General features: G+C 39.7%; 1 protein-coding gene across 4 annotated transcripts in view; it reads right to left on the bottom strand.

Moving 5' to 3' along the window:
* Positions 1–305: 305 nt before the first annotated feature.
* MAPK11 (mitogen-activated protein kinase 11) overlaps positions 306–18,607 on the bottom strand; it is a 105,114-nt gene continuing 86,812 nt past the window's right edge. For 2 of the 4 annotated variants that reach the window (XM_048499242.1, XM_048499246.1), the window contains 6 exons: positions 12,029–12,143; positions 10,938–11,009; positions 9,772–9,851; positions 7,384–7,462; positions 5,228–5,401; positions 3,637–3,801 (listed from right to left, as the gene is read on the bottom strand). In XM_048499242.1, coding sequence (XP_048355199.1) covers positions 3,731–3,801; positions 5,228–5,401; positions 7,384–7,462; positions 9,772–9,851; positions 10,938–11,009; positions 12,029–12,143 — 591 coding nt within the window. In that variant the 3' untranslated portion in view covers positions 3,637–3,730. Of the gene's footprint in view, positions 649–3,636; positions 3,802–5,227; positions 5,402–7,383; positions 7,463–9,771; positions 9,852–10,937; positions 11,010–12,028; positions 12,144–18,607 lie in introns of those variants that run through there. The other 2 variants (XM_048499243.1, XM_048499244.1) reach the window with 2 other exon arrangements.

Below are 18,607 nucleotides of genomic sequence, written 5' to 3'. Positions count from 1 at the left end.
ATGTGTAGTGGTTCATACCATTTTGGGATTCAGAGCTTTTACATTACCCTTAATGTTTATGACTGAATTAATGAATAAGGAACTAGGAAATCAGCATAAGGAAATGGGAATCAACTTTAGCCGCGTTTCACTGAAAAAATCCAGGGGCATTTTTCCACTGGATAACTGTCACAGGCCAAATGTTTTTTTTAAAGTTTTTCTCTCATTAGACTTTATCTAATAGGTTTGGCTTTTACTTGTTATCAGCGTTAGGACTGGGACAAAATCAATCAAAAATTGTAACTAATCCTAATCTCTAGGACTCTATATAAAAAAACCAATTATTTATTTCCATAATACATTTATATGAACATATTTATATTTCTCCATAAAATCAAACAGCAATTCAATTGTTATCTTCAATTTTCTCAGCTGAAGTAGAATGAGCAAATCCAGCTCCAAACAAAATAATGCCATCTTCTTCTGGCAGCTGTCAGGTCTCACAAAGGACTTTTTTTCCTCCTCCCCAAAGAGTTCATTGTATTGGCAATCACTGTCTTTCATCAGCCATTTTTCTTATGTTGTCAAAAGAACTGTCTTTAGGGAGCTCCTTCTTTTGCCCACTGTCGTTTCTTCAAAAAAATTCGAAGAACAGAATAAATTTTCAATCTAAACAAAGCAATGAAATAGGACAAACCCCATCATATAGTGTAACAGAAAGAATCTCAGTTGAATGTCTAAACACAGACTTTGGATTTACAAGTCTGACCTGAGAGCCAGCGTGGTGTAGTGGTTAAGAGCAGGTGCACTCTAATCTGGAGAACCGGGTTTGATTCCCTGCTCTGCCACTTGAGCTGTGGATGTTTTATCTGCGGAACCAGATTAGCTTGTACACTCCAACACATGCCAGCTGGGTGACCTTGGGCTAGTCACAGTTCTTTGGAGCTCTCTCAGCCCCACCCACCTCACAAGGTGTTTGTTGGAAGTGGGAGGAGATGGTAAGCCCCTTTGAGTATCCTTGGAGGAGAGAAAGGCGGGATATACATCCAAACTCTTCTTCTTCTTCTGATAATTTGCCTCTAGTCAGAAATTATGGCACTGAATAAAAAGTTGGTTTTGCAGTTCAATGCAAGGCATCTCACTGGATCTTTTGAGCAGTAATTTCATGTGTTTACATTCTAGACAACTTTTAAAAGCAATCTTTAGAGGTGGAGTTTCATGGCTGCAGCTTGCTTTTTGGGGACAGGCTTCTCTGCTTCCCCTCCCCGCATCGGTTTTCAGATTTCACAATTCCATGTATTATTTCCTTTGAAAGAAATGCACAGCTATCTTTCCTGGGAGCAAATCCCATTAGATAAAGTGGTACTTACTTCAAAGTAGACATCTTTAGTCTTGCTCCATAAAAATCTGTCAGTTTTCATTAAATAATTTCTATTTTAGTTGTATTTTTGTAGTTATCTATATGTTGCATGATCTGGAGTCTCAGTGAGGTACTTAGTGTGTGTGTGCATTCATATGCTTAATTTTGATATTAATGTATTCAGTTAATCTTTTCACAGATCTTTTTCCTTAAATAAATGTAATGTAATTTGTACAGTGAAGAAATTTAAAACTAGAAAAATTCATCAAGAATGTAGACATAGCATGTCTACATTCATAGCACGTATGGATCATTTATATATGATGCAACAGGATCTTATTTTAACTTCCTGCCCAAACATCGACTCCTTAAACAAAAGGGGAGATGATGACAAAATGCTGGAATAGGTCATGAAAGGGAATGGAAGGCAAACATTGGTACTCTACAGTAACACCATAAGTGATTAACTGGGGCTTGAAAAAAACAAAATGGAGTATTACAAAACAATGTTACAATTGTCTGTATGGCAGAACTTTAGCACTTTATGGCAGAACTTTATAGCAGAATAGTTAAGAGGTCAGCAAATTTTGCTACACTCCCCACAAGGCACACTAATTATCTGCATATCAATAAGCCATTTTCAGTTGTTGTTTGACAAATGAACTATACACAATCCTACCAATGTCTGTGACAGTCATTTTCTTCTAAGGGGAAAATTGCATATATTCTAGCTGTAGAACACAAATACCAAGGAGGAAATGCAAACATTGCCCCTTTCAGAAGAAATGGTGATCCAGAATATTGGGAAGATAATGTGTAAAACAGGCAGAGAAAGGGTGGGATAATGATGATAATATCGACCCAGTGGCAGAAATATAACTGATACTTATAATAAACAAGCGTACAAGATTTCAAAGTGAGATGAAAGTTGTAGATGGCCCCAAATACTGTGGATACAAAAGGAACTTTTTGAATTCTTGTAATAACTTGTGGATTTTCCCCAAACATACTTTCTGAAACATGTTCTTGACGTGAAGAATGTGGAATGCAAATATAAACCAGGGCTTTGAAATACTACTTATAAAAAAGCACTAACTTTCACCTTAAGATCTGTACTAGTTTCCACCTTAAGAGTGTAACGACCCAAAGGACCCCCAGAATATTATTTATATATATTTCTGCTTTAAAATCATATTGGCAAAAGCCAGTTGCCAAAAGCACTCCTATGGGTGTAGGTAGCAGCATGTCAAAAGGTCAAAACTACTTTAACAAAAGCTAAGATAATGAGTTACCCCAGCATAACCTGGAGGTCTCATTTGAGTCACGAGAATGCTTGATTACCTCACCTTGCAAAGATACTGTTAAAGACAAAGAATATGGAAAGCCAACTTGCTATCAGATACTGTCATTTCCCTATCTCTTCTGGAAACCAAGTTAGCAACAAAGGGTTGCTTCTCTGCATCTCCTCTTCCCATTGTTATGAATTTTCCTAAAGCACCCACCTTTCCCCGGTCTAATGTCTCAGCCAAAATCTGAGCTACTCTGCATAAAGCCATTCTGTGCTTCCTGATTTAATCTAGGACCAATTGACTCCCATTGTCCCAAGGTGTAGAACAATAGAAGAGTCGCTAATTAGCTCTCACTTAGTGCAAGCTTCCAGCATGGGAAATTCCAGCGGAGAATTTAGAAAAGGAAACTTAAAAACTCACTTGTTCCCGCCTCTTCCTGGGCAAAAGGGTATAAAAGCTCAGGTCACCCCAACACATGTGCTCTTGGCCACATGTTCCTCTCTTGGTCATGTTGGTCTTGAGACACAATATCGTCTTCACTGGGTCTCTGTGCTGGCGTGGATTCCCTGCCTTCTACTTCTACCCTTCTAAGAATCATTAGGTAATATATTACCCCACAAAAACCCCTCCCTCTCTATCTCCAATCTATATTTTTAACACTTTTCTATATCTCAGGAACTTGAATGTATGTGCCCTTGTGTCTTACTGTGTGTGTGTATTTTTAAACAAATTTATATAAACATTTAAATTCAATTTGGACTCTTGCTTCTCTGTGGAATATCCATTGCTAGAATTCCTTCCTCGTATTATACAGTCTAAAAGATCTCCTCTCGGCCCCTCTCGCTGCCAACGTGAGAGCTCATTCCCCTTTGCTACTTATAAAATCCTATGTGTGCTGTTTACACTTTTAGCAGCTGGTGGAGAATCCCTTTAATAAAACCCTTGCCCCTGTTAAGGCCGTAACAAGATCCACACTGAGTACTAATAACTCATGCTATACAAACTGAACAGACTGTATCCAGTTTATTTAGAAAAAGTTTGTACAATTAAATTATATTTACACTCTTCTTTATTTGATTCCTGGGTAAATGGTCCTTTGTGGTTACACTGCTGTTTCTTTTGATTCGGGCAACCGTGGAGGGTTAAAGTTCATTACTTCCTTATATGTGATGCCTAAAAAAGTTCAAAACATTAAAATAATGCTGTCATAATTCAGAAACATAATGAATTTATCAGACTGCTGAAACTATGTCACCATGAACCATTATCAGTTAAAAGTTCACTCAATTTGAGAACTGGCCCAGCTGTAGCTAATTATATGAGCTTAACTAGTTAGTAATCATAATCACAAAGATGATGCTTAAGAACTTTTAAACAGAAGCATAATTGTTGCATCAGCAGACAAAACATTTCACTTCATGGAAATAAAAAAAATGACCACCTACAGATACTTGCTGTTCAAGACATGGTTTCAGAAACTGATGGAAAAGTGTGCAATGCTTAAAGATAGTGAGCATGGCTGAATAAACATGATGGGATTGGGTTCTGGTGGATTTTCCGGGCTGTGTGGCCGTGGTCTGGTGGATCTTGTTCCTAATGTTTCACCTGCATCTGTGGCTGGCATCTTCAGAGGTGTATCACAGAGGGAAGTCACAGTATGTAACAGACTTCCCTCTGTGATACACCTCTGAAGATGCCAGCCACAGATACAGGCGAAATGTTAGGAACAAGATCCACCAGACCACGGCCACACAGCCCGGAAAACCCACCAGAACCAGTTGAATCTGGCCATGAAAGTCTTTGACAGTACAATAATAGGATTTCCTGAGCATGTAACTTGTGTGTTTCAAAGTACCTCTTACTTCAAACAATAGAATCTCACCCCCCTCCCCAGGAAAAGATCTCCATGCGTATAAAATGTGTTAATGAAAAAAGGATTGGCAATATTTTCCTACACCATTCAATGGCTCCAGTATGCATACAGAGAGGTCTGTGAGGTCTGTGGACACTTTGTTCTTTTCCTGGAGTTAGGGAACATTCCATGCATCCATTTGGAATTCCTCATTGTGTACACAGGATATTCCCTGGTGAATCCAACATGGGTGAGAAACCTATGAAGTTCTGAATCATTTATCTGATGGGGATGCTTTCCTGCTTTCAAACGCAACAAAACTATCAAATCTTAGGATAGCCAAAAAAAAAAAAAAAGAATAGTCAGGATGTTGTTTTTATAAATTCATCCTGCTCCAGCTATATCTGTTCCAAGCACTCATTATCCTCCACTACAAATAACTTATATTTCACTATTTCTGCTGTTTTCTTACTTTATATGTCTAAACTCTTGCACAACTACAAAGGTGGCCATCCAACGCAATAAAGAGAAGGAACAAGACAACAGGAACTGTAACAGAAACAGAACAGACCAACATTATGAGAAATGAAAGTTGACATGACATTTGAGAATAGGCCATGTCTTCGAAGTATATAGCTCATGATTTTTTTTATAAAAATGCCCAGATCCAATCCCTAGCAACTCCCCTTTAAAAGATCTATATTCAAAACTACCATCTTTCATTCAGAGCTACAATACCAAACATACATTTCCATTCATCCAGGGGCAGATCCACGTTGTCATAAGTATCATCATATTTTTCTGCTTCAGTTTCTTCTTCAGGATCATGGACGGCTTCAAAATAAGGATGTGCCAAAGCTTCGGCAGCTGTTATTCTCTTCTCTGCATCTAATACCAGCATCTTCTCCAGAAGGTTTACTGCTGGCTCAATGAAGGGCAAAAAAAATGTTCAAGCACTGGAACTGAATCCAACTTTTTATAACAGCAAGTTAGGTTTAAGAGATAGAATCAAGCTAAACTTTTTCATAATTTCAAAGTCAAAATATTTATTAACAGACATTCAGTTCAATTTTAATTAACATTCAGACTTTCATAATTTAAACCAGTGAGGCCCACATGTGTGGGAAGGGTCATGGTTCAGTGGAAAAACATATGCTATTCTTGCAGAAGGTTCAATCCACAGCATCTCCAGTTAAAAGGATCAAGTCACAGTAGTAGAAAATGCCATCAAGTCACAGATGACCTAGGGCAAGGGTTTTCAAGGCAAGGGATGTTCAGAGGTGGTTTGCCACTGCCCACCTCTGTACAGCAATCCTAAATGTCAGGGAGATGCTACCTAGGTGATTGAATACATTCCCAGATCCATGTAACTGCTTAAGGGCGGTATAAAAGGGCGGGGGAGGGCGGTATAAAAATGAAATAATAAATAAATAATAAATAAATAAGTAACAATGCTGCTAGAAAAATATATGTAACCAGCTGCTATATGTATCCACTGCCATCTGTGCATTCTTTCCTTGATCTTCCCTTTATGGCTTCACACGCTTTATAGACAATGAGGCTACCTTTGTCCCATGAGAACTGTATTACATCCATTATCTCATAGGGCAGGAAGCCGGGTGGCTTTCTCTTGCTATCTGCCGCCGACCTTGGAGTTGTAACTCCAAAGACTGTTTTTCACAACCTCTTAGGAAAACAGGAGGGGGCTTTCCACGGGGGATAATAGGGACTGTGAATGCCAGCTTTGGCAGAACTGGCTTTGCCAAGTATGGCACTTCGATACCTCTTTAATAAATGCTACTGATCAATACTTCAGAGTCGGTTCATTGACTTAAGGCTACCTAAACTTCCTAAGTGGCCTCCTATCCAAGTACTAACTAGGGATCACCATGCTTAGAATCCAAGATCTGATGAGATCAGTCTAGCCTAGGCCATTCAAGCTAATTTGAGCTCTGACTAGATAAGATAGGCTGGGGTATTAAAGCTTAAGCAGGTCATAACTGGTGTGAAAGACTGCCACCTGCAACTGTGGACAAGTGCCACCAAACAGATTACACAATACTGACTTCGATAGAATAATGGTCTGATTCAGTGTAAGGTAATTTCATGCATATTTTCAGAGGCAGCTTAAATGTCCACAGGCTGTAAGTGAATTCTGTTACACAACAGGAGTGTATAAAAAGTTGTTAGGATTTAAAATAAAGTCCGCTTAGCAGCAAGAACTTCACATCAAGGGAACATATACACAGGGCTGCAAATTAACATGCTTCCCTGAACACATGAATATATGAACCCACTATATATTGAATCAGACTGCTGGTATTTCAAGGGCAGTATTGTCTATTCAGGTAGTCTCCAGGGTCTTAGACCAACATCTTTCACATCCTTACTTTTTTACCACGGAATTTCAGGGAATAAACTTAGGCCCATCTTATGCAAAGCAGATGCTCCACCATTGACTCACAACACTTCTAAAACATTACCTCAGGATGCAAAGAACTACTTTGCCAGCATAGAATACTGTTGGGATAGCCAAACAACATCCTGTGTATGAAATAATAATGATTTCTTATCTTTATCCAAGGATTTAATTACATAAAATATCCAAAAAGATATAAAACATTAAAGTATGGAATCTCTGTTTCAAAAACATCCCTTTTGAAAGCATTTTCCTCATATTATGGCATTATTTTTTGCTGCAAATTGATTAAAGAGTCGGTCATGCTCTTTTGCATGGTAAACTTTTCATAAAAAGTTATTTGTAGGAAAAGGTCAAAAGGCTTACAATGCAGCACAAAGTAGGGACAAAAATTGTAAGGGAAGGACAGGATGCAACAAAAAGTAGAGAACTACACTAATTGATCACTAATTGAATTTCATTAATTGTATATGCATTGGCTTACCTAAGGGATTTGGGTACTTCAAGATGGCAGCAAAATCTTTCTTCTGCACCTTTGGGAGACTTTTGATATAGTTTTTTGCCTTGAAAGAGACCCAAATTATACATTCAAAACTGTATTCTCAGTAATGGAGTGCAAGAGGTATTTGTTTGCATCTCCTCAGACTCAGGCCCACAGGAATTTGGACTATGAAGAAATGTTTTGTTATATAAACCTAGAATTCAGTTTCTTATATAAACTGTTAAAGAGGGAATATTCAAAGAGAAACTACTAATTACAAAAAATATACATGTAGAATCCACTGTGTTTTAAACCATCATCATCATCATCATCAATTTTATTGAAAGCCATAGGCCATTACAGTATTACAATATTGTTACATTACAACTTCTGAGCCAACTTGTTATTCCAACAGGTAAGAAAAAAAAAGAAAAAAAATTCACTAAAAATCCATCATTGAACACTAAATCTTTCACTTTCCCCCCCTACAATATGTCTGAATTGTATTCCCACCTAACTTAAACCAGTTTAGGTTTGATCATTTGCTTTATTACATTGTTGGAGCGAATCTTTGTAGCTGCCAAGGCGAATAGGCCAACCCTATAGGATATATAGGGATCCAAATCCGCAAGGAGAAGGTATAATTTGTCTGAGTCATAATATACCTGGGACAGGGATATAAAACTATTCAAAAACTTAGCCCTAGGCTCTGCGTACAGGGGGCAGTTCAGAACATAATGAGGTAAATCCTCTACTTCCTGTTTGCAGATACAAATTCGGTGTGCAGCTGGTATTTTGGCATATCTGCCTTCTAAATAATTTGTTGGCATTGTTTGAAATCTTAATGCTGTCATAGTGTTCCTTATCTTAAACTGAGTAATGCCAGCAAGATAGGGGGCTCTGTGATGATCCTTTTAAGGTGACTATACCAGGGAGCAAACTTGGAATGTAAAATTATATCTCTGTCCATACAGTTATCCCCTTTGAATATCCAGTCCCGAAGGTGCATTGATTTAAAATTGGTGAAGAGAATAAATGATCTGGAACAGAATAACTGAGCAATATATTATTTAGGGAGGTATTATGTAATTCCGAGGCCTTAAGTAGTATCTGCAAACTTTGATTCCCAAACGAAGTTGGTTTTAGTGAACTCTTTTTAACGTATTTCAAGATTGCCAATTCAGCTCGAGCTTTAATAGAAGGCAAACCGAGTTCTGCCCTGAGGAGGGCCGCTGGCGTTCCTTTGGGAAGTAGCAGAATTCGTTTAAGGAAGAAGTTTTGAATAGTTTCTATTTTATGTAGGACTTGTACATTCCATCCCCAAATCTCTATAGCATAGAGTAGCATGGGTATAACTTTAATTTTAAAATTTTTTTGAGGGCTGGGATCCAACTAAATGACCTCCTTTTGTATGATAAAATCTCACTATTGCCCCAACAGATTTTTGAGCAGCTGCTTTGACCACTGCTAAATGGGCATTCCAATTTAGTGAAGGACTGAATGTAACTCCTAAATATTTAAAATTATTGCATTGCTCTATAGGAATATTATGGATGTTCCAACTGTATTTTCTTGGTCTTTTCTTGAACACCATTACCTTAGTTTTGGAATAGTTTATGGAGAGGGCAGCAAAATCTTTCTTCTGCACCTTTGGGAGACTTTTGATATAGTTTTTTGCCTTGAAAGAGACCCAAATTATACATTCAAAACTGTATTCTCAGTAATGGAGTGCAAGAGGTATTTGTTTGCATCTCCTCAGACTCAGGCCCACAGGAATTTGGACTATGAAGAAATGTTTTGTTATATAAACCTAGAATTCAGTTTCTTATATAAACTGTTAAAGAGGGAATATTCAAAGAGAAACTACTAATTACAAAAAATATACATGTAGAATCCACTGTGTTTTAAACGCAATTCATTTTCCTCAGAATAGCAGTATTTCCTTGAGCAGAAGTTTATTTTTCCTGAATTTTATCCTAAACTACATGCGGCTGTACCCTAGCCAAGAGTTTCTGAATGGAGTTATGTATATGCATTCCCCATATTAAAAAGCAATTATTTAAATGGTCCCTTGTCATTTGGGACAATTCACAAGTTCAGAAATGTCACGTGACATAGTTCTGTTGAATTGTGTCATTTCATACTTGCATAGGGAATGACAAGTTTGAATACTCCCCTATGTCAAGAAAAAACCTGCTTGTCTAAAGTTAGGGTGTTATGTAGAAGATCTCTAGCTCAACTTGCTTTCTGATTATTTTTTACAGGCAGGGAAGGGCTTCCCTTCTCCCTAAATGCCCCATATTAAATCTGAACTGCTACTGTCCAGGAAGTTAAAACTTCCCATTTCTAAACACAGTTTGGTTCTTAGATAGGACAATACAAACTACTTACATCTTGGCTTTGAAGTTTCTGAACAAAATCTTGGGTTGGTGTTCCTGTTACTTTCATAATTTCTGTGAGCTGGTCTAGATCTGAATGCTGAAGTCAGGAATAAAATCTTTAGTCAGCATTTCAAAATAGAAATTGTGATATAACTGAACTGTTTTGCTATTGGTCATGAGAAACACATCAACACCTGAGAGGAAAAAGTAGACTTGTTCTACATGATCTGCCCTTTCACATATCCCAGAGACATCCTCGATATTTACTCACAACTACACCCGTTGGACTAAATGACCTCTGAATAGTTCTGAGGAAGCAGCATGGATAGTACTTTGTACTATCAAACACTCCTCTGCAGTTGTGGCATTGCCACTGCTCAATTGATAATATCCTAGATTAGAAGTTACATTAAGAGCCAGATAATGTTCTGTTTTCCTTAAAACTATCTGCAGCCATCTTTGCCAAGCTTCCAAAGACCTTTATCAACATTGATTTGCAAAACCTATAGGAGGAATAAAGGGAGGAACGCAAGTGACACTGGAAACTTTAGCTGATATCAGTGTACACAGGCACTCTTACCTTAAAAACATTAAGGTAATTTTCATAATTTCATTTATTAAGAGATTGATTGATTGATTGTTTGGATTTGTAGACCGCCCCATCCCCGAGGGGCTCTGGGCGGTGCACAACAATATCAACATGTATACAATATATCATAGAGGTTCACAATAGTGACCACATAACAATCATTACATTTGCTAAAATCCAGTAAAATCCATTAAAACAGCGGTCAGTAAAAAAATATCAGGCGTCCCAAAACCCAATTTGAATGCCAAGAGGAACAGATACAAAGGTGGATTTCAGTCTCTGATGAATTAGCTGAGTAACAGCTGTGGTAAACTATCAACTTTTTAATCCTTCCTAATTTTTAGATAACATATGTGTATATGTATATATTCATGTAGTGAATTATGCATATACCAGCACAGATCTAAGAGTAAAATACAGCGAAATAAAAATACAAAAAACTGAACTGATTCTTACAAATAAGTTCTATTCCAGGATGTAGCTCAGGACAGTTATTTGTTTGATGCGCCTTATTCACTCTCTTTGGGATCTGAATTCTAAAACACACCTCTAAATCACAATGACAGGCATTTATCATGAAAGGATACGATCGTTGCCTTTGAAGAGTGGCCTTCCTGTTATCATCTCAGCCATTATGCAACCAACTGACCAGATGTCAACTGAAATATGGAAAATGGTTACAATAAATTGCCCTGCAATATCGCAACATCCAGTTTATCTATTCTTAATGCAAAAAAAAATTTTTTAAGGGAAGCTACAACAAAAATTACAACAGAAATTATGTATTTGATTTCCATGAATGGAGTGACTCCTCACCAGTAACCTGATAAATACTTCTTGAAGGTTTCTACACCTAGACTACAAAAGTCTTCTTTCTTTGGTATTCTAAGGAAGACAGAAGAAGACTAGTTCTAAGGACAGGAACTGGGTTGTCATTAGTTTTTACATGACTATTGCAATAAGATGAACATTACATTTTAAAAACGAACAGGTTTACTCTGGTGCACGTTTTTGGAGGCATCGTTTAGATCATATATGCGTCAGAAAATCAACCAGAGCTCAATGTTCATAGAGGCAGAGGCTTTAGAAAAAGGTTTAGGCCAGGTATGTGTGTGTGTGTGGGGGGGGGGGGGGAACTGTTGGAGGCAAAAAGAGCTAGAATAGGACAGACTAAATAGAATCAGGAATTGCAACAAAATGGAACAAGACTGCCTATATGGAGACACTGAGATGAACAGAACCACAGGAATTAACGCAGTCCCTTCAGACAAGAAGATGGCCACGCTAAACTCAAGTCAGAACCTGATGGAGATTAGCTGACTTACAATGATGTCTTGAATGGGAAGAATGACAGAAAATCTCTTTGATTTCCTAAGACAGAGGGAAATGCTAAAGTCTTCACAGACTTGAGAGATGAACCTTAAGGGAGGTTAATACCTGAACAACTATCTTTCTCTTTGCTAAGCATTTTTAACATATGTTGACACATGTAAATACCACGTTAGAAAACTGTATACCAATAAGCAAGTATATTCACAGGGAAGCATTCTATAATTATGATACTAGTTTGTGTTCTAAAGAAAAAAGTCTAGTTATGGATTCAAAGGTCAATGATTACAAAAAAATTGAATGTGATAAGTCAGTGTTGATCTTTGCACAAAGACCCGACCAAAATTACCTGTCTGAGTATAATGCATCCAATTTAATATAACTTCTGGGGCTCTGTACCACCTGGTAACCACATATCCAGTCATTTCACTGTCTGTATGTCTCGCTAGTCCAAAGTCCAAAATCTGTTATAAAGAGCAACAAATACATATCTAATCTACACATTCCACAAATACATTCAAAACAGCAATAAGAAAAACACGTTACCTTTTGCGCAGCCACTGCAATTGAAAGCCAAGTACCAGGAAAATCATAAATATTATATTTCAATATATATATGATATATTTCATTTGCAATGACAGTGAACTGCTATGCTACAGTAAACTTTACAAAATTACTTTATCATTACATTATTATTTTTTCCTTTGCTAACAGCTCCTGATCATGGAAAAAGTCTGGGATTGGATGGCACTACACTACAACTCAGTCCAGACCAGGATGGAATCCTTGGAATATATGAAGTAAGGTTAGAGAGAATTCCCTTCACTAATAACAAACATAACAGTGTCCTTAGACATCAAAAATTAAGAAGAAGGATATGATAGACAGCTAACTGCTGATGTGCTATACTGATCTGGAAACCTTAATTGACAGGGGGTTCAAAAGAATTTTACTGTTAGAAGTTGAGAGTGGCAGTTAGACAACGGCAGCTAGAGTGGAAGGAGGCAAGTGCTGTAGGATAAAGGAAGATCCTGAGATAAGGAAATTAAACTGGCAGTCCTTCCCTGAAGGAAATAGCTTCTAGGAAAAAAGGTGATCCCAACAAAGTTTTTAAAGGAAAATTGGAACATATGTGAACTGTGCTGCCTCCACATATTTTACAAACTTTGTTTCTAATCATCTTATTAGTTTATCTAAGTGACTGCCAAGTGACGTCTCTCTCAACAGTTACAGACATGTGTCATAGAACCCATCAGCTACATTCGAATAGCAGACTACATTCTGTACATATTTATACAAAGTTTCCACTCATTTCTGTTGCCTTTTCGCTTGTCAAGATTAAACTTGAAACCTCCCTGACAACCTGACTTGACCATTTTCCCCAAAAGAAAGAAAATAAAACAATTTGTGCCAGATTCAAACTTATACTAATGAAAAGATTCTGTTTTCTCATCTTTTTAAGTTTGGGACACAGTACAATGAGGTACATTTCATTTTTCTGGGCTCTCTTGTCAAAGGAAGATGGTTTCAGACAGAGTTTTAATAATACAAAGTAAATGCTAATTAATAATTTGAATGTAACATCATGAATGCAGACAACATCAACATGAATATGTACTTTATTCCAGATTTCTCAGTATTCAACTACTGAATGTTATTCATGTAGAGTAATAACCAGCTTTCAGACTTTCATTTAGGTATCAAAAATAGCTCTGTAAAACAAATGTCATTGCTCAGTGGTATTACACTCAACTAGCATGCCTGGCCACGCGTTGCTGTGGCTGAGTCAGTCTCTGGAACCAGCAGAGAGGAGTAGCAGCAGTGGAGAAGACTTGGCCAGGAAGAGCAGAGTGACCTGCTGGTGTTCATTTTGGAGGGCTTTTCTCAAAGCCACAGCTTTTAAAACAGTGTATTTTAACAGGGGTTATCTCTTTTTCTCCTTGTAAGGCTCCTGTGAGCTAAGGCTGCTGAATCTGGAAGGTGGGGCTTAACAGGGGTTAACAGAGTTCATCTCTTGTTTCCCTCTTTGTGTGTCCCTGAGGAGGTTGAAGGGCTTTTGTGTCCTGAGAGGTGGGAGCTTTAGTTCAGTCTCTGGAACCAGCGGCAATTTTACTAATTTATTTTTTTTTTGTTTTTTTAAATTAATAAGGAACATATTTGACAGATAGAGTACGTTACAAAAGATAGCTCCAGGGGGGCAGTGACTAAAAAGCTTAATATTTAAATATCTAAACAAATCAGTATATGAAGGCAGAGAAAGCCAGCAGGGGATGGGGGCTTTCCAGTGTTTTACACACTGAAGTGTCACATGTATGACTACCTGCCCACTGGGACAGAAGTTAGGTGGGTGTGCCCTAAAAGCTGCAATAAGCTCCCTGGCACTCTCAAGAGGCATTAATGCGTTCTCTTGAAACCAAGGTGGCTTGAACCTGGAGAAGCTAGAAAGAGGAGCCCAGAGAGAGGGGTGACAGAGCCGAGGGCTTTCCAGGGACCCTAACAGGCAGGGTCCCACTCCCAAGGTGACATCTCTTCCAAGATGTCATGGAGAATGAAGAGCCTTAGGGGATGGAGGGGTGCCAGTCTGAGGTGGGGAAAGATGCTCCCTTAGATGGGATCCCTTCCTTAACTGGTGATCAGCTATCTTGCTACGCACTAGGAGATGATACCCTCGGGGAGGTGGGGGGCTCCTTGTAGTTAGGGTGATTCGATCATTAGAAATGTAGAGAAGTTGGGTTTGTGAGAGGCGTGATGACCGCATGGTGACTTGCCTGCCTACAAGTCTGCACGAAAGGTTCTGAGATGTCAACGCTTACGATCCTAGAATAGGCTTTTAGAGCAGTGCTGAGAGGTGTTAGGAGTCAGCAGTTGTAGTCCCACATTGGCATCTGCTGACATTTGGGAAATGTAGCGGAAGGGAGGGTTCTGGAAGCTAAATTTAAGAGCTGCTAGGAAACAGGTTGAAGTCCAGGACCTCCCAAGGTGGCATTCTCCAGAAATGCTACCACGTTCCACAGCGCACTTGGCTGAGCTAGGCAAGCAGAGATACAGGGTCTCAATGCGTGGATGAGAAGGTGGTGTAAGGCTTGAGAGAGGGGGTTTCAGATTCGGTCCAGGAACGCTGGGGAACCTTTTGGGACAAAGGCAGGCCTGTACAAAGCCGGAATTGGACGGAGACTTCATCTCTCTTAACCAAAGAGGAACCAGGCTGCTGGCTCAACATTAAAAAGATGGCAGAACAGCTTTTAAACTGATCACTGGGGAAAGCCGACAGGGAGCTGAGGTGACTTCGGTTGAAGATACCACGAAGTATCTATAGGAAGGATGCAGACAGAGAGGGAGGTTTTCTAAAATCAACCACATACAAGCGAGGAACATAGCAATGTGCATGTGACAAGGGATAGTGTACTACAAAAAAAAGACTTGAGGGTAAAGCACATAAATTCCAGGTTAAGGACAGAGACAGGGTTTATACAGGTGTCTCTATGCTAATGAAGTAGAAGCATTAGAGCCACACAAAATGGGAGCTAGAGGTACAGAGTTTTTTTGAAGGAGGGACTTTGATATGAGTGGGCATTACAAGAGACATGGTGGAATGAGGAGAACCAGTGGGATATGCTGTTATACCAGGCTACAGGCTCTATAGGAAAGGATAGGACAGGGCACATTAAGGGGGGTGGAGGTTGCCCTTTACCTCCAAAGAGAGCATAGTATCACACACATAAAATAGAGCAATGCAAAGGGAGCTGGTTCCCCTACAGAATCACTGTGGATATCAATACCAGGTGTGAGAAGGGACAGTTCCCAATATTAGGAATATATTATAGGTCCCCTGACCAAAGTGCACAAGGAAGGGAGTTCTGAGATGGAAAAAGAAATTAGAGAGGCCAACAAAAGCAAAAAATGTAGTGGTAATGGGTGATTTTAACTATCCCCATATAAACTGGAAAAAATGCATGTTCAGGTCATGTAGTAAGGAGAGCATTCCTGGATATGCTAAATGACTGTGGCTTAAGAGAGCAGATGGTTTGTGGAGACCAACCAGGGAGAGGTGATCCCTAGATCTAATTCTATGTGGGACCCAGGACCTGGTGCAGGAAGTCAGTGTTGTTGAGCGATAGGGGAACAGCGACCACAATGCTGTCAGATTCAGTTATCTCAGCATGCAAACAAGAAGTGGCAACTACTAATGTAGTTACATTAAGCCTTCAGAAAGGGAAATTTCTCAAAAGATGAGGGGGAAGCTGAAAGGGAGAAAATCAAGAGAGTCAAAACTGTCCAGGATCGCTTGGAGGTTATTTAAAACACAGTAATAAAAGCTCCAGCTGGAATGTGTTTCCTAACATAGGTTAGAAAAGGCAGCACCCAGTCCAAAAGAAAGCCACCATGGTTAACTAAGAGAGGTTGAGGAAATTATCAGAAAAAAAAATGTCTTTTAGAAAATGGAAGTCCAGTTTGGCTGACAAGAAGAAGAATATGAGAGGGAACACAAATGAGTGGCAAAAGAGAAGCAAGTTAGCAGCTGTAAGGGAGGCAAAAAAAGGATTATGAGGAGCATGGCTGCGAACATCAAAACCAGCAACAAACAGTTTCTTCAAGGTACATCAAAGCAACTGGAAGCCAGCAAGGGAAGCGGTGAGGCCCGTTAGATGACAAAGGAACAAAGGGTGTTGCTAAAATATGGCGGGGAGATTGCAGAGAAGCTGAATGAATTCTTTGCATCTGTGTCTTCACCCAAGAGGGAGGTGAGGAACATTCCTGCACCTGAACCAAGCTTCTTAGGAGGCCGAATCCGAGGAACTAAGCCGAAGATAGTGGTAGACAAAGGAAGGAAGTTCTGGCAGCCATTGATAAACTAAATGTTACCAAATCCCTGGCCCAGGATTGCATTCACCCAAAGAGTGCTTAAAGAGCTCAGAAAAAGAAGAGCATGTAGAAATTGCTGATCTTCTCACTTTAATATGCAACTTATCCCTGAAATCAGGCTCTGCATCCCTGAAGACTGGAAGATGGCCAATGTCACACCAATCTTTAAAAGAAAGGGATCTAGGGGGGGGACCCAGGAAATTACAGGCCAGTCAGTTTGACATCTGTTCCTATGGTAAATTGGTAGAATCTATCATTAAAGATAAAATTATAAAACATGTAGAAAGAAAAGCAGAGACCTGCTGAGAAAGAGTCAGCATGGCTTTGCAGAGGCAAATCCTGTCTTACAAACTTACTAGAGTTCTTTGAGGGTGTAAACAGGCATGTGGACAGGGGGTGAACCGGTGGACATTGTCTATTTGGATTTCCAAAAGGCTTTTTTGACAAAGTTCCTCACCAGAGACTGTTGAGAAAACTCAGCAATGAAGGGAATATAAGAGGGGAAGATCCTCCTATGGATTAAAAACTGGTTGAGAAACAGGAAACAAAGGGAGTGGGTGTAAATGGGAAGTTCTCACAATGGAGAGTGTGGGGAGGTGGTGTCCCCAAGGATCCGATATTGGGACCAGTGCTGCTTTAACCTATTCATAAGCCAATATTACCTGGAAGTAGAGGGGGGTGGGTAAGCGTGGTAGCCAAGAGTTTGCAGATGATACCAAATTACTATATGTAGGGTGGTGAAAAGGAACCACAAAGGGATTCTGCTTGAAGAGCTCCAAAGCGGACCTTGATAGAAAAATTAGGTGAGTGGGCTCAGAAATGGCAAATGCAGTTCAATGTAGCAAAATGTAAGAGTGATGCACATAGGGGCAAAAAATCCAAACTTCACATATACACGCTACAGGGGTCAGTGCTATCAGTCTGACAAAGACCAGGAAAGGGATTTAAGCGTCTTAGTTGATAATAGTTCCATGGGAATGTCAACTCAATGCATAGCAGCTGTGAAAAAGGCAAACTCTATGCTGGGGATCATTAGAAAGGAATTGATAATAAAACTGCAAAGATTGTCATGCCCTTATATATAAAGCAGTGAAATGTCACGACCTTACGCACTTGGAGTACTGTGTCCAGTTCTGGTCGCCCGCATCTCAAAAAAGGATATTGAGGAGATAGAAAAAAAAAGTGCAGAGAAAGGGCAACAAGGATGAGGATTGTGAGGGGACTGGAGCACCTTCCTATGAGGAGGCTGCAGCGTTTGGGACCTCTTTAGTTTGGAGAGGAGGCTGGCTGAGGGGGATATGATTGAAGTCTACAAAATTATGCATGGGGTGAGAAAATGTTGACAGAGAGAAATTTTTTCTCTCTTTCTCCTGTCAATACACAGAACCAGAGGGGGCATTCATTGAAAATGCTGGGGGGGGAAGAATTAGGACTAATAAAAGGAAACACTTCTTCACGCATAGCGTGTGATTGGTGTTTGGAATATGCTGCCACAGGAGGTGGTGATGGCCACACTAACCTGGATAGCTTTAAAAGGAGGCTTGGACAGATTTATGGAGGAGAAGTGGATTTATGGCTACCAAAATCTTGATCCTCTTTGATCTGAGATTGCAAAATGCCTTAACAGACCAGGTGATGGGAGCAACAGCTTGGCAGAATGCCATTGCGTTCACATCCTACATGTGAGCTCCCAAAGGCACCTGGTGGGCCACTGCGAGTAGCAGAGAGCTGGACTAGATGGACTCTGGTCTGATCCAGCTGGCTTGTTCTTATGTTCTTATGAGTCTGGTGAAGTGGAAAAGGAAGAAAAGGGGAAGCGAACGGTTCGAACATGTGTCATTGCACAATGATTGCAAGGGAGGGGAGAGGCAAGGGGCCCCTTGCTCCCCTCCCTCTCTCCCGTTCCCTTGCATGGCAACCCTGCAGGTCCCTCCCTAACGTTCCCCTTCCTCTGCTAGGGTGGGTGGGCCATGTCCAAGTGGGCTGATCCTGTCCCTTTCACTCCCTTCCCTTGCAGGCATATTATCTAGCGTAAAACACACTGGGAGGCATGAGCTACGTTGT

This window comes from Sphaerodactylus townsendi, linkage group LG06, assembly GCF_021028975.2.
Source record: "Sphaerodactylus townsendi isolate TG3544 linkage group LG06, MPM_Stown_v2.3, whole genome shotgun sequence".
In the NCBI taxonomy this organism is placed as follows: Eukaryota; Metazoa; Chordata; class Lepidosauria; order Squamata; family Sphaerodactylidae; genus Sphaerodactylus; species Sphaerodactylus townsendi.
Note: the sequence above shows the minus strand (reverse complement) of the source record. Positions and strands in the feature narration are given on the sequence as shown.